Source organism: Eschrichtius robustus, chromosome 21, assembly GCF_028021215.1.
Source record: "Eschrichtius robustus isolate mEscRob2 chromosome 21, mEscRob2.pri, whole genome shotgun sequence".
In the NCBI taxonomy this organism is placed as follows: domain Eukaryota; kingdom Metazoa; phylum Chordata; class Mammalia; order Artiodactyla; family Eschrichtiidae; genus Eschrichtius; species Eschrichtius robustus.
In genome coordinates this window covers 14,892,103-14,906,214 of record NC_090844.1, presented here as the reverse complement: position 1 = coordinate 14,906,214, position 14,112 = coordinate 14,892,103, and the positions used below count along the sequence as shown (strand labels likewise).

Below are 14,112 nucleotides of genomic sequence, written 5' to 3'. Positions count from 1 at the left end.
GCTTCCTCAGCTGATTTTAAAGTCATTGCAACAATTTTAATTGAAAGAGTTGATAAATATACATTTTAATTAAAGTGATTTAAATAGACAATCTAAATAATGAAAAAACAGATTGACAGTTATTACATAAGAAGCTTTCCCTTTAATTATTAACTTATGACCTAACTCTGTACAATATAATTATAGAATTTCCTAGACCTAAAACTTTGTAGGTAGTTTCTTTATTCTTTTTTTTAAGCTCTCATTGTAATTTATTTCATAAAGGTGTACTTTGGTCTGGCACTATAAATAGTTTCAGATATAAATAATTTTGAATATTAAATTGTTGAAGCTGTCAGACTATCCATTGACTCAGATTAAATGAAACAGATGAAAGTGTATCTAAGATATAAAGGGAAAATGAGGCAAGAAGGTTATACTAGCAAAACTTTTAAAAGACTGTTGGTACTTAAATTTCATTTGGCTTTTTATTGTATGCATTTTAAATATGACTTAAAATTCATGGTTATAGAAATTTACAGTTAAAAAAATATTTTAGTTCATTAGGTTGGTTGATTTTCTTTATTGTCCCTCCATCACTTTGTTTATTCTAGACCTTTCTCCCCCCCCCCCCGGGCATGTAATTGTGTGTTTGTGTGGTTTTTAATTTTGAAACAGAACTAAGCAAAACCAAGGCTGTACTCTGTACAGTTTTATAAAGATTTATATTTTGCTCAATTTGTATATTGTTGACATTGTTCCTTGTAATTAATAAACATACCATTTTTTAAAGCTGTGTCATATGTACCATTATAAATTAACCAAGTTCCCCTTTTATCCTGATGCTATGGAATGTGCTTAATTTTTTAATGGCACAGAGCGGCAAGGTTTTTGCATCATCAGATCCTTTACCCAGATCCCCAAATGTTGGGAAAACAACAAAACCGATTTTTCCCATCTGGTCACTCCATTTTTACATTCTTTTGAAGCCAGGACTTTCTCTGGAAACTGCAGGCTGTGTTCAGTTGCTCTCATGCTTCTCTCCAATCAGAGGACACAGCCCAGAGACTCAGAAGTGTTACAGCCTGACTGTCTGGAGCCAGTCTCTTTGGGACTGAATCCCAGTTCCACCGGTAATGAACTAACTGTGTGACTTTGGGCAGGTTGTTGCCATTGTTTCCTCATCTGAAATAGGGATGATCATATTACCCATTTCTTAGGGTTTCTGTAAAGATTAAAAGAGTTGAGACATATTTAAAATAGTAGCTGGTGTATCATGAGCTCTATAAAATATATGTATCTGTTGTTTTATAATATTATCACCATCATCATTACCATTTCACTTGAGTTTGCTGCATTCCCAATCACAAATGGCTTCTCACAAAATAACACTCATGGCAAGTTACTGCTTTTGAAAGATTGGATGATGGTAACATCAGTACCATGCCTTTAACCTGGAGGGATAGTTTTACAACATGACTTACTCTGTGTTTAGCTGTGAGAGGGCAGAGAGGTACGTGTTGAACTGCGCAGTATGCTAGTGTGCTGCCTGGTGGTTTGCTTGGCCCATGGGGGATGCTTCTTGATTGACTTATTTTATTTTGACCTTTTTAAAAACTATCAAAAGCATGGGATTTTTACCTTATTTGTGTGGTCTCAAGCATTTAAAAGTTTAATTACGTATGTATCATTCTCTGTTTAAAAGTATTAGAATTTTTTTTGGCAGAGAATTTTTCTCTGCAAAATAAACCATTAAACATGACTCTCTGTATATTGCCTTATGTTTTATGATCACCAACGCCAGTAAAATAAATGATAATATCTTGTATACTTGAAGTGAAAGGAAGTGTAAAATTTTTATTTGACTACTGAAAGCATTTTTTCTGTGTCATTCCCTAAGTGAACTGTATAGCCATTTTAGTATCTGAAGTGCCTCCAGTTTAACAGACTCTTATCTCATTTGCTCCTGTATTTTAGTCAGCAGTAGCTATACAATTTTGCCAACTAATGCAGAAGCAGGCAGGAACATTAAATATATATATTACATATTTACATGATGATCTACTGTACTTACGTTTCTAAAAGAACTCAAGGGTTTTGATTTATTGGATACTATTGCGTGTCAAATTGGTGCAGTCATTTTAAAGAGTGTTTAAATTTCAGAAATCTAACTTTTTATATCAAGAAACTCATTTTATCACTTTGCACATTAATGTTATCAAGGCAAAACAAAGTAATAAAAAATCTTTCTTACATTTATACATATATTTATATCTGTAAACAGATATATAGTTGGATTGCTGTTTAAATCTTCAGCCCAACTTACAAGGTTTTTTTATGGGCACACTAGGATCTCTCAAGGTATTATATTAACAGCATTATCAGTCTAAATCTTGTATTTAATGAAAATGAGATAAAAAGAAATACAAAAAAGTTTTATCACTTAAAGAAGGAAACAGATTATATATTATGAACTCTGATGGTCATCCTTTGAAAACAATTAGGTAGATTTACAGAAAAACTGAGCACATACTACAGAGTTCCCATATAGTCCCCCGCCCCACACACAGTTTCCCCTTTTATTGTCTATTTGTTGTAATTAATGAACCGATATTGATATGTTCTTGTTAACTAAAACCCATAGTTTACTCAATTTCTTTGGTTTTTACATAATGTGCTTTTTCTGGTCCAGGATCCCACCCAGGATCCCACATGACCTTTAGTTTTCATGTTTCCTTAGGCTCCTCTTGGCTGGGACTGTTTCTCATACTTACTTTGTTTTTTGATGAACATCTGTTTTTTAACACATGCTTATTAATAAGCACCCATTTACCAGGCCCTGAACCAGACAACAAATCCATGCCCTTAAAGGGTTTAGTTTTTAGGAGGGAGCTTATAGTTTACTTTTTAAACTTAATTTTAAGGAAGAATGTCTTGTAGCAGATTACTATTTAGTATGACAATTATGGGACTTCTGATTTTTCCATAATTAGCAGAAAAAAATTGAGTAACCATTTACAGATTAATTGCAGAAACATAGATATTGTATCTCTATTGTATAGAAGATATCTCTTTTCTTTTTAAGGGAGTGTTGTTTTTATATCTGGGAAAACACTTAGTTCCAAAAGAGTTCTTCTGTTCATAATGAGACTATGGAAATGGAGAAAAGAACAGTCAGTCCCTTGTTGCCTTCAGGGAAAATATCAAAAATTATATTTTAAATTTAAGTTTTTCTTATGATTGACTAAGAAGCTTTTCATACAGTTGCTGCCTTAAGCTTGGTTCCAGAAAAGTAAAAAGTGTATGTGACATGGTATATCAGAAAGGAGGGTAGGGTTTGCAAATTTATGTTGCCAGATTGTTGCTGATTGTAAGTATTTTTGAGTTGGAGTAGCTGAAGAATCTGAAAGAGCAAGGTTTTGTTGAAAGCTTTGGTACTAGGACTTGATAGGGGGCCGAGACCTGTTAAACAAAGAAAACAGGAAAATTCCAGGAAGAAAGGTGTTCTGTGACCATGGAAATTTGAGTCAGTTAAATTATTTTTGGCAGTATAGTGGCTACACTGGCAGTATAGTGGCTACATATAACTTTATTTCTGCCTTGAAGATTACTCTGTTGAAAGCATCTTGCCCCACCGGTGGCAGCTGGAGGGACTGCTGGCTGTTCCTATCCAAGGCCAGCGTTCAAGTTAACAGGCCATTAGCCAGCAGGGATAGGTAGTAGAAATTAGTTATTCCTGGGAACCTTTATTTACTTTTGCACCATCTACTTGAGCAACTAATACTGTATCCTACAACCTTTGAATAATCAGGGTGTATAGGAAGACACCATCAGTACCTGTTTAATTAAATATATGGACAGTAATGAATCCTTCTAGAAAGAAATTTTGCTGTGAGCTGTATTTTCAGCCACATTGGTCAAGCTCTTTTAACAATTACATTGCATTATTTTTTTCTTTCAGTCCAGTTTTTCCACTGTATGCACATTTAAAATCAGTTTCCATAGTGACATCTGGTGGTAGTTTTGAAATCCTAGAGAATATGTTTGGAATGATAAATATTTTTATTTAATAGCTCAAGATTTCTAGCTTCTTTCACATTTTTCAGCTCTATTAACAACTTTTCCTGAAAATGTCTTCATTGTATTCCTGAGATTGGAAAGCTAGGCATTTTTTGCTTCCGTCATGTTTCATTAAAGCCGAGAAATGATCTCTTATAACATCGCTGGGCGGTGCATATATTACAGGCTTGTCTAAACTTGTCTTCTGTGCTCAAAATATACAGCGTAGAATCACACAGCAGCATCCTTACCTCGTCTGCTGCCTGTGCGCTATAACCTCTTGACAAGAAAGGTGTCATTTCTACTTTAGCCATCTCGCTGGCTTTTTCTCGTACAGCATTGATTGAGACTCTCTTCCTGTGGCTGGAGGGAGCTGCGGCAGCCCTGGGCCATCACTTGTTTCTCTCTCACAGCCTGGGTTTACAGATTGTCTAGTTGCTGGCATGCTGTTGTTGCTCTCCCAGAAAGTGAAAGAGGAAATAAAAAATAGGAGCAGAGATGGCAGAGAAAGAAAGGGAGCTGAGAGAGGGGGAGATATTTGAAGACAGGAGGGAAACCACAGGAAGTTAGTGTATGGATGTGTATATGTGCCGAATAGGATGCAGTATTATTGTGGGTATGTATTAAAGAGAAATATCTTTAAAACTGGAGTTTAAGTATTTATAGGTTTTTTTGGTTCCTTAGAGAATTGTTTCAGGAAAAGTGAATTTATAACCCAGTGTGCAAAAAAGTAGGAGTTAACTGAAAGTTGGTTGGTAGAAGATCACGGATTGAGAGAAATGGGAGTGGGATGCAGTTTTGCGAGTGAACACAGTAGGTCGGTTCACTTCCAGTGATGCCTAGGAGTCTTTAGTTGTTGGTTTCCTGCGTTAAAGGTACTAGTTAGAAGTCTTCATAACGGAATTTTGAAAATTTGTTTCTTTTTAATGAATTAAGGTAACGGAATGTACAGAAGAAATCCATCTATACATGCTAGTTGTGGCTCTAGGAAGGACTGGGAAAAGAGTGACAGGTGCAGGAATAGGGACTGAAAGAATAGACACTGCTCTGGCCAGACCTGTAGGTAGTTGGTATGTTGGCCATCTCAGAAACCGGGACCCCCCGTAAGGAATGATTGGGATTCTGATGAGCCCTTGGTTAAGGAGGTGCCTTACTCTGGATTCTCAACGTTCTGCCTGTTTAGCTTCCTAAAGTTGAGCAACTCATTTCAGCTTTTCTTAAAAACAAGTGAGTTGTACTTGAGGATTTCTAAAGGGTTGTCAGTCTCCAATTCTTGGTTTTGAAATGGCTAAGGCTTAGATCTACTACTAGTCTATCTTCCCAGATTGTCTAGACCGTTTCTAGCTGTTCCTGGACCTGTGGTCAGTTCTTCCTAGATTCAAGATGGGAGCTCAGTTCTGCCTGTTGCAAAAGTTTCTGCCTGGGAGTCTCGCAGGGATGTATCTTGTGACTGAGCAAACAGATTAAAAAGCAGAACACAAAATCCCTTTGCATAAGTATGGTCTTTTCCCACCTACTTTATGCTTTTAGAATAGTGCTTAGAATTAGAATCTGCAATTAAAATAGTGCTTAGGCACTAGCCCCTGAACCACTGTGAAGCAGAGCCCTGGAATCTTCTCTTCTTTATTGTCCTTTAAGTGTGGGGAAGACCCTTATCTCAGTAGTGGAAAACTGCTTGTAGCCTCTCATCATGGCAGCCCCCCACCCCGCTCCTCGGTCTCCAGCATCCTTGCTGCTGTGGAGTGTGTGACGATGATTCTGTGGCTAATGATGACAGTATAGCCTGATGGTGAAGAGCCTGAGTTCTGGAGTCAGACTGTCTGATTCAAATCTCGATTCCACCACTTAATTGTTGACTGACCATGGCTGTGCTTCTTCATCACTCTAAGGCTTGGGCCGTTTGCTTACTTTATCTAAGCTTCTGTCTCCTCATTTGTGAAGCCACGATGAAAATCATGTGATTCCTGTGTTCTTTAAATGATTTAATGCATGTAAAGCACCTAGTGAAGTCCTTGACATACAGTAAGTCCTTGTATTATTAAATTATTATATATAAATACAGTAAATTTACTTGTATTATTATTATTTGAGCATTTTGGTTAGAAGAAGTTATTCAGTATGTCCTCCTTTCCCTTTGGCAGTTAAAAATTCACTTTATTTCTTAGTTATCTACAAGCTGTAGTAATTTTGTTCTTTCTTTTTATAAGAATGTAATAATTAAAGTACATCAAAACATGAACATCTTAGCAATCACTATACGAAATATATATAAAAATACACAGTTTAAGAATTCATGAAATATGAACATCACTTATGCATATTTAATTACTAATTAATACAATTCTAGTTCCTTCCATATTTGAGTAGAGCTACTTTGGAGTCTCACTTTGAACTGTTAGTAATATCTGGAGATTACCTGGGACTTGGAAACTTTCCCTCCTGACCGTGGCTCAGAGGTCATGCACAGAAGGGTGCGGCTGCCCCCTCAGCTGCTAGGTTGAGTGGGGGAGGGTTGAGTGGGGGAGAGGGGCTCTTCCCAGCAGGAGCATCCATCCCATAATTGTACACTGCAGTCCGGACACAGACCAGACTCCAAGTGGAACTTGATGGAAAATAAATAACTCTTTTTGTCTGTGATTTAATTCTTATAATGTATTTGCATTTTCTACCTCTTTCTTTCCTTCCATCCTGATACTAAAAGAAGCTATTGTACGTGAATGTTCACTTAATAAACTCCTTCCGAATACTGACATGCAAAAAAATGGACAGAGTATGAGGTTTGACTTGTCTTTTCAGAGTTTTCATGTTAAATTTTGTTGACTGAACTTTTGTCATACTAACAGTAAGACACATGGAATTTTGGTGGCACTGAAGTCAGAGATTCCTGGTGTTTGAGCTCCAGCTCTGCCATTTACTATGACCCTGGGGAAGTTCCTCATCACTCTTAATCTGAGTTTTTCATTCATGAAATGGGGATAATAACACCACATACATGGGCAGGTTGGATATAAGGAGTGAATAAAATAATGCGTGTAAGACAGTTGTAGTGCCTGACGTATCACAAAGACTGACAAAATTTTTCCTAATTGTTGTTGTTATTAAATGCCTACAAATGACATTGAGAGGGACACAGTTTTTAAAAGTGGAGAGCAGCATGAACTGTTGGAGGATTAGAACTCAAAAGAGGTGAATACAAGTACCATGTACCTGTCTTTAAATTTTCTAATGGTACTTCACCTGCCAAATGAATTATGTTACATTTTAATGACATGGCAGAAACAAGAGAAGCATATGTACATTCATTTATTAATATGTAATCCTCTTAGAACTGTTCCCTGGCGTCCTTTGTATCGGTTGATGGGAGTGAGACAGAGAAAAACTGGAAAAGATTATTTTCCCTTGGTTACTAAGGGCACTCTTCTTTCAGGCTAAAAACAAATATAATTTTACTAATTTGGTGAACAGATTGAGTATGCATAGACTTATGTTTGGACCAGAGAAAAAGGAAAACGTGTTTGAGTTGTCTGCTGCATAGAGAGACCAGCTAGCTCCTTTTTTATTTAAGAATTCTGAGGCTTTGTTCCATATTTCTAGGAGGAGATCCATTTTGAGGGTTTGCTAAGAAATAGTGAAGCAGTAGTTATAATGCTTCTGAATAGCAATACACATTCATTTTATGATAATCTATTTCACATTTTAATATTTAGGTTTGCTGTTTGTAAGTTGTAAACCTTTTGGGGAGTGTTAGATATAATTATCTAACATTCAAAATAAATGAGGTTTTTTTTTTTTGATATTAACCTCAAATAAGCAAATATTTAAATTTACATAGTGATCAAGAAATAAAAAATACAGATGTATATTTAGTTGAGATAAATACTGTTTCATTTTTGAGCACAGATTAAATTGATATTTGTCATTTTTCCCATAGTATTTTGCGTTAAATGGGAAACTTCAATGATTCTAAAGTTGTAGGATTTCCAAAGTTCAACCTGGATCATGTTGAACCGTAAAAATAGCATTAATTCAGAATGATTATTGCACAAGAAAAAAATCCAGTGATGTATTTTGGGAAAGCCAAAGGACAAGTTTACACCATTGAATAAAAAGGTGGGATTTGCCCAAGAGAAATGGATATTTCCACTGTTAATCATCCTGAGAATAGGTTAATCTTGAGATTAAGTAAGACTTCGCGTGGCTGGACTTTCAGTGGCTGAGCCAAAACGTTACAGACATTCTAACTTTCTTTGTAATTTTATAATTCCATCTCTTACTAGTTGAATTAATGAGAAATGTGTCCTAGTTTGGATCGCATTTGAGGACTTTTCTGTATCAACTCCAGTTAATATATCCGTTCATTTTTGTTCATTTAATAAATAATTATTGGGCTTTGGGTAATGTGCTGGGTAAACTGGCATTTAGAAGGATGTGGTCTCTGCTCCTGTGGAGCTTATAATGTGGTAGGAGAATTTATATTTTTAGCATCCTGGTTGTCTTGCCATTTGCTTAAGGTGATTAAAAGAAGCTGACGGATTTCAGGACACAAGAGACCATATTTGACCATTCATTTCTTTGGGTTGTTTTGAGAGTTAAATAAGATAATATTTGTAAAGTGCCCCACATAGTGCCTGGCACCTAATACTAATAATGACAAATACTTTTATAACCAATATTACGTGCCAAGTGCTATATTCTAATCATTATATGTGTTAGTTCATTTAATCAACCTAGGAACACACTACTCTTATTACTCCATTTTATAGGAAAGGAAACCGAGGCACAGAGAGGCTAGACAATTTGCTTAAGATCGCACCGCTGTAAGCGACACAGAAGCCTTCCATAAGGCTTAAGGCATAAGAGTTGTCATTTAGGCTGATGCTTTCTCAGAGTGACAGTTGGCCGTGATGGTTGACAGCCTACTTCATGCTTCTCTTCTTTCTCCTCTAGGTGTTATAGAGACTTCAGGTCGACTGGATCGCGAGTCCACCTCCCATTACTGGCTAACAGTCTACGCGTCTGATCAGGGCGTCGTGCCCCTTTCCTCCTTTGTAGAGGTCTATATAGAGGTGGAGGATGTGAATGACAACGCACCACAGACTTCAGAGCCTGTTTATTATCCGGAAATAATGGAAAACTCTCCCAAGGATGTGTCTGTGGTCCAGATTGAGGCATTTGATCCAGATTCTAGCTCTGATGACAGGCTGACATACAAAATTACAAGCGGAAATCCACAAGGATTTTTTTCAATAAATCCTAAGACAGGTATGTGTTAATATTATTATGTATGAAATATTCATGCTTATATGCTCTTGATGTGGGGAAATTTAAGAATTAAATTTCTTAATTTGCCACTTTTATTTAGTTTTTGATAAATCGTTTCCCTTTTGAGTTACTCAAGACAAGCCTTTATACCCTCATGAAAATTTTATCCCTGATTTTTTTTTTTCTTTGAATTTGCTTTTATAAAACTATTTTGCTCATTAGTAGAGTTTCACTTGCAGGTTAAAAAGCAAATATTGTAGTTTCATTAATAGTTCCTAAATTAGTGATACATTTTAAACTTAACTGCAAATTCTACTGCTGCTAAATTTTCCAAACTCTACTTTTTATGAAAAATATCAAGAGTTTATTTCACAATTCACAGTAGTTGTTTTTTTTTTTTTTTAATGTTGTTTTGGAATTTTTGCATAGAGCAGTGCTGTGTCTCTTTAAACAGTAGAGGATCAGGATTAAATAATTTTCAGATTGGGAGCTGTTACTTTCTTGAACTCATACCTCAAGTTTTCCTTCTAACTGTTTTCTCCTCTGAATGTCTGACACCCTTTTTCTAAGCAGGTAGCTCCTTGACTCCAAAATCCTCTTCCAAAATCCTTATAAACTTCAAGTATTTATTCTTTTACATTTGATAATGCATCAACTTTTTTCTGAAGTCTTGGTTCTCTTTTTTATTATTTCACACACACACACACACACACACACACACACACACACACACAAAGGTTCAACATAGCTATCATTTGTGTAGTGAAAAGTTAGCTATCATTTATACATGAAAACTTTACAAGTGGAGGGTTGCACTCTGATTTCTTGATCAGAGTTAAAACAAGAACCACTGCATGACACTGAGAGGACAACTTATTTGTAGGAACATAAAACTTCTCATGAAGTAGATCACTGGCCTTTGAACCCAGATTTTTCGGTGATTCAGTACTTTTTCATAGGATCTAGTTACGGATTCTGAAGTGGTAGATTTATAATTTACATGTCTCTATCATGTCTTTGCTCATTATGTCTTATTCTGAGGGAGCTGGCCTGTTCAGTTACTGGGTTGTCTTTTTGGTATGTCAAAGAAATAATATACAAAAACCAAAATAAAGGAGGCATTCTCAGCTTCCTTGCCCGTTTTTTTTGGTGTAATTCTTATTTCATAATTTCCTTTGTTGGACTTAAAAGGAAGCAGTTCTTGAGGTGGAAGGACGCTTGAGTTCAATATCTGTGTACCAAAATGCCTGTAGAAAGATAACCTGATAAGGGAACATGTGTGTATGTAATATTTTGTGTCTTAAAAAGTACATTAAAATGTTAGTTTTTAAACCTCTTGTCACCCTATTCCAACCTATCATATAGACTGTCTTCCTTGATTGCTACAAGTCAACAAGATTTATTTTGACTGTACCAGGATTTACTTTTGCCTTGAGATAATTATGCCATTATAATTATATAAGTTAGAGCTACTGTGGGAGCCTTGAAACCTTGGTCATCTCAGGCCTCTGAAATGATGATGGCACTGCTGTTGTGTTATGTCTTGTAGAAATGGGATTAATGTGGCCTTGCTACTCCCTTTACGTCTCTCTGTTCTGACAACTCTTAAAAAGAGGTGTCTGCCGAGACTTCTAAGCTCTTCCTTATCTTCAGGGAGTAGAAATCCCTTTCAGGAGTCCATAGCTAGCTCCCAGACCCCTCGGTGGGTAGCATATGCATCCTGCTGATAGGATAGCAGGGGAAAAGCCATGAGACTACAGAGAGGTTTTATTTTTTTATGAGTTGAAGGCAGATAGTAGTGGAAAATAACCATAGTTAGCACTCAGGAATATTTGTTGTGAAGTATGTAATAAACTGTGTGTTTAATAGAGAAATTTGATCATTCCACAAGTCACCTAAAGTCTCTAAAGACTGAGAAATAACCATATTTTAGCATGGGCATTATAAAAGAATATAGTAAATACAGCCTCAGTATTATTGGGGGCCAGACTGTGGAGGCTGGTGAAAGACAGTCTGGTGGAAGAAAGTTCCTGTGATGTGCTGACCCATCAGACCACCTGCGGACCCTAAATCATGTTACTTGGTTATTAATGGCAGAGAGAGAAAATCACTGGGCTGGAAATCAAGAGATGTGGACAGTAGTGAGGCTTTACCTCTGGGATCTTGGAGAAAACCCGCTTCCAGGTCCTCACATTTTGTGATTAGTGATGAGCATTTTTGCAGGCCTGTTAAGGCGAGTGCGTGCATGCGTGCAGGAGCTCAGCATCACTTCCAGGAAAGATGCCCCGGCCTCTCCCGCTTGCAGGTGTTAGTTACCTTTGCTCTGTTAACTCTACATGAGATAACCAAGGTCTTAGTAGACTGATAAATCTGTGCCTCTCCTTTGGATAAACAAATTTGACAAGGTAAAATGTGTCTGCTTGCTCCTTAGTGGTAAAGAGAAATTTAGGACCCTGGTGATTATCACAACATCCAGCAGACTGGAGAAAGCCTGAATTCATTGCCATTCAAATTGTTTGTTTACACATCAAGCGTTTATTGAGCTTCTGCTGTGTATCCAGCATGTTAAGAGATGCTTTGAGAGTATGTAGTCTACGTAAGTGAAATAGCAAAGAGAGACCGGTGGGTGTGAGATGTGTGCCCAGGCGCTGATCAGTGCCTCTGGAGGAACTGCGGAACTGACGATGACTCATGTGGAGGTGTAGTTAGGAGGATGAGGCCCCTTGGGAAAGTTAGTGTGCTGATTCTGAAAGTAGTAAAGTGGATGGATGGACAAGAGGTAGGGGATGTTCCTCAAGTTGGGACAATTTGAAGGAGTGGTGAGGCCAAGAGCTGGAGTTAGATGAGTGTGTGAGAGAATGGCTGTGCTTGGTGGAAAAGCGTAAATACCAGAAGAAGGGTGAAAGGATAATATTTACGCTATTTTTATAAATAATGATCTATTTTGGAGAGTCTGCATACAATCCCTTGGAATGTTTTGTATAAACTTAAATCAGATGACCTCACTAAGTCCTTTTGGAGAGGAGGAAACATCCCTACAGACCTTTCTCTCTTTTTATCATAGTATGATGCATAATTTAAAAAACAGAATAGAAAACCTTGCTAGGACTGGGTTTGATGATCTGAATGGGGGATTCTCAATGACAAGTTTGGAGGAACATTTTTAGATGTATTTTGTGTTCCAGTCAAAGTTTTTGTGCCTGAAACTGCCTTTCTGTCTGCATCTCAGATGGTTCCTGCTGTGTTGTTTCTAAGGGGTGGTGGGTGGCAGGGTGCTTCCTTTCACAGAGGGTACAAGCAAAAGAGACTTGATTCATCTTCCTTTCCTGACACACACACTTTTGTGGACACCAGAAATTCTTATAACATCTTTTGTTTGATTATGTTCAGTATCAGGGTAAATTTGCTTCTTTTAACAAAAATTGTGCAGTTGCTCGAGGTGGGAGGGAGACAAGAGCCTAGAGTGTTGGACTGTCTGAGCCGTGACTGCCCGGCTCCTGCAGACACATACGTCGCAGCTTCCTTTGCAGGGTGTCAAGGACAGAGAAGAAGGAGGGCCCCAAACAATGGGGACCAGTGTGCACTCACAGGCTTCATTCTCCACGAGTAACCTCAGCAGAGTGGAACGACCCCAGCAGAGTGTCTTTTTAGTCAGTGTTATCAGTTTGAACTTTTGAGGCCTGATATGTAACTTAAAACTGGCATATAATTTTCAAGTGTTCACTTGGAGCTTGTGCGTGCTTTAGAAAAGACCACAGTTTTATTCCCTTATCTCTGCGTTGGTATATTCCAAGTTTTGGACACGAAGCAATATTGCTCTTTATTTTAAAAGTTTTATTGAAGTGTAATTGACATATAATAAGTTGCACATAGTTAAAGCCTGCAATTTAATGAGTTTTCTCATAGCTATCCAACACTGAAACCATCACCACAGTCGAGCAGTGAACCCACCCATTGCTCCCCAACGTTTCGCCCTGCCTCTCTGTACCCCCTCCCCGCTACTGCCCTCTGCTCCCACCCCCAGGCAACCACTTATCTGCTTTCGGTCACTGTATGTTAGTTTGCGCTCCCTAAAATTTTCTACAGTTAGACTCACAGAGTGTATACTATTTTTTTTTTTTGGTAAAGGTTCTTACACTCAGCATATTTCCTCTGAGATTCATGCACGTTGTAGTGAGTACCAGAGCCATTGAAATAATTCATACCAGCCAACTCTAAACCTGCTTGTGCCGCATCACCTTGTGCTTTCTGTGGAAACCACAGGAAAGGCTCTGGTGCATGCTTTCTCCTTGCTCCTTCCACCTCCTCACCGACCCCAGTGCAGGCTCATGTGGCCCTGTGCGGTGTGCGTGGCACCCCCTCTTCTCTCGGGTGTTGTGAATAATAAACTATCTTTTCAGTGACAGTGGTCTCCTGATATGGTGACCTCACCATTCTTGAATACTAATAAAACCTACATTTTAAAACACTTTGAGGAAACTACTGTTTGTCATTTCTTTTACTCATATACGAACAAGAATACATTATTTTTTTCTTATCTTTTTACATGGGTAGTAGCATACTGTATACAGTGATAAACATCTTGGGTTTTTCCCTTAACAGTATTATTAGTATTAGAGGCTGTGCCTTAGAAAAATTACCACATTATTATAAGAATATAGGTACATATCCATGTACCTTTCACCACCCATTTCACCGATCCACTGATTTTATACTGTCTAGTAAATTTTTTTTTTATCTTCTCATTCATTGAGGTAGGTCTTCCTGTGCGGGAACAAATACACTGAGAAATTTTTATGGATAAAAATAAAT

General features: G+C 37.4%; 1 protein-coding gene across 4 annotated transcripts in view; it reads left to right on the top strand.

Moving 5' to 3' along the window:
- The window catches only part of FAT1 (FAT atypical cadherin 1), a 122,121-nt gene that overhangs the window by 47,353 nt on the left and 60,656 nt on the right, over positions 1-14,112 (top strand). For all 4 annotated transcript variants that reach the window (XM_068531955.1, XM_068531953.1, XM_068531954.1 and 1 more), the window contains exon 3: positions 8,986-9,300. In XM_068531955.1, the coding sequence (XP_068388056.1) occupies positions 8,986-9,300 (315 nt within the window). The remainder of the gene's footprint in view (positions 1-8,985; positions 9,301-14,112) is intronic.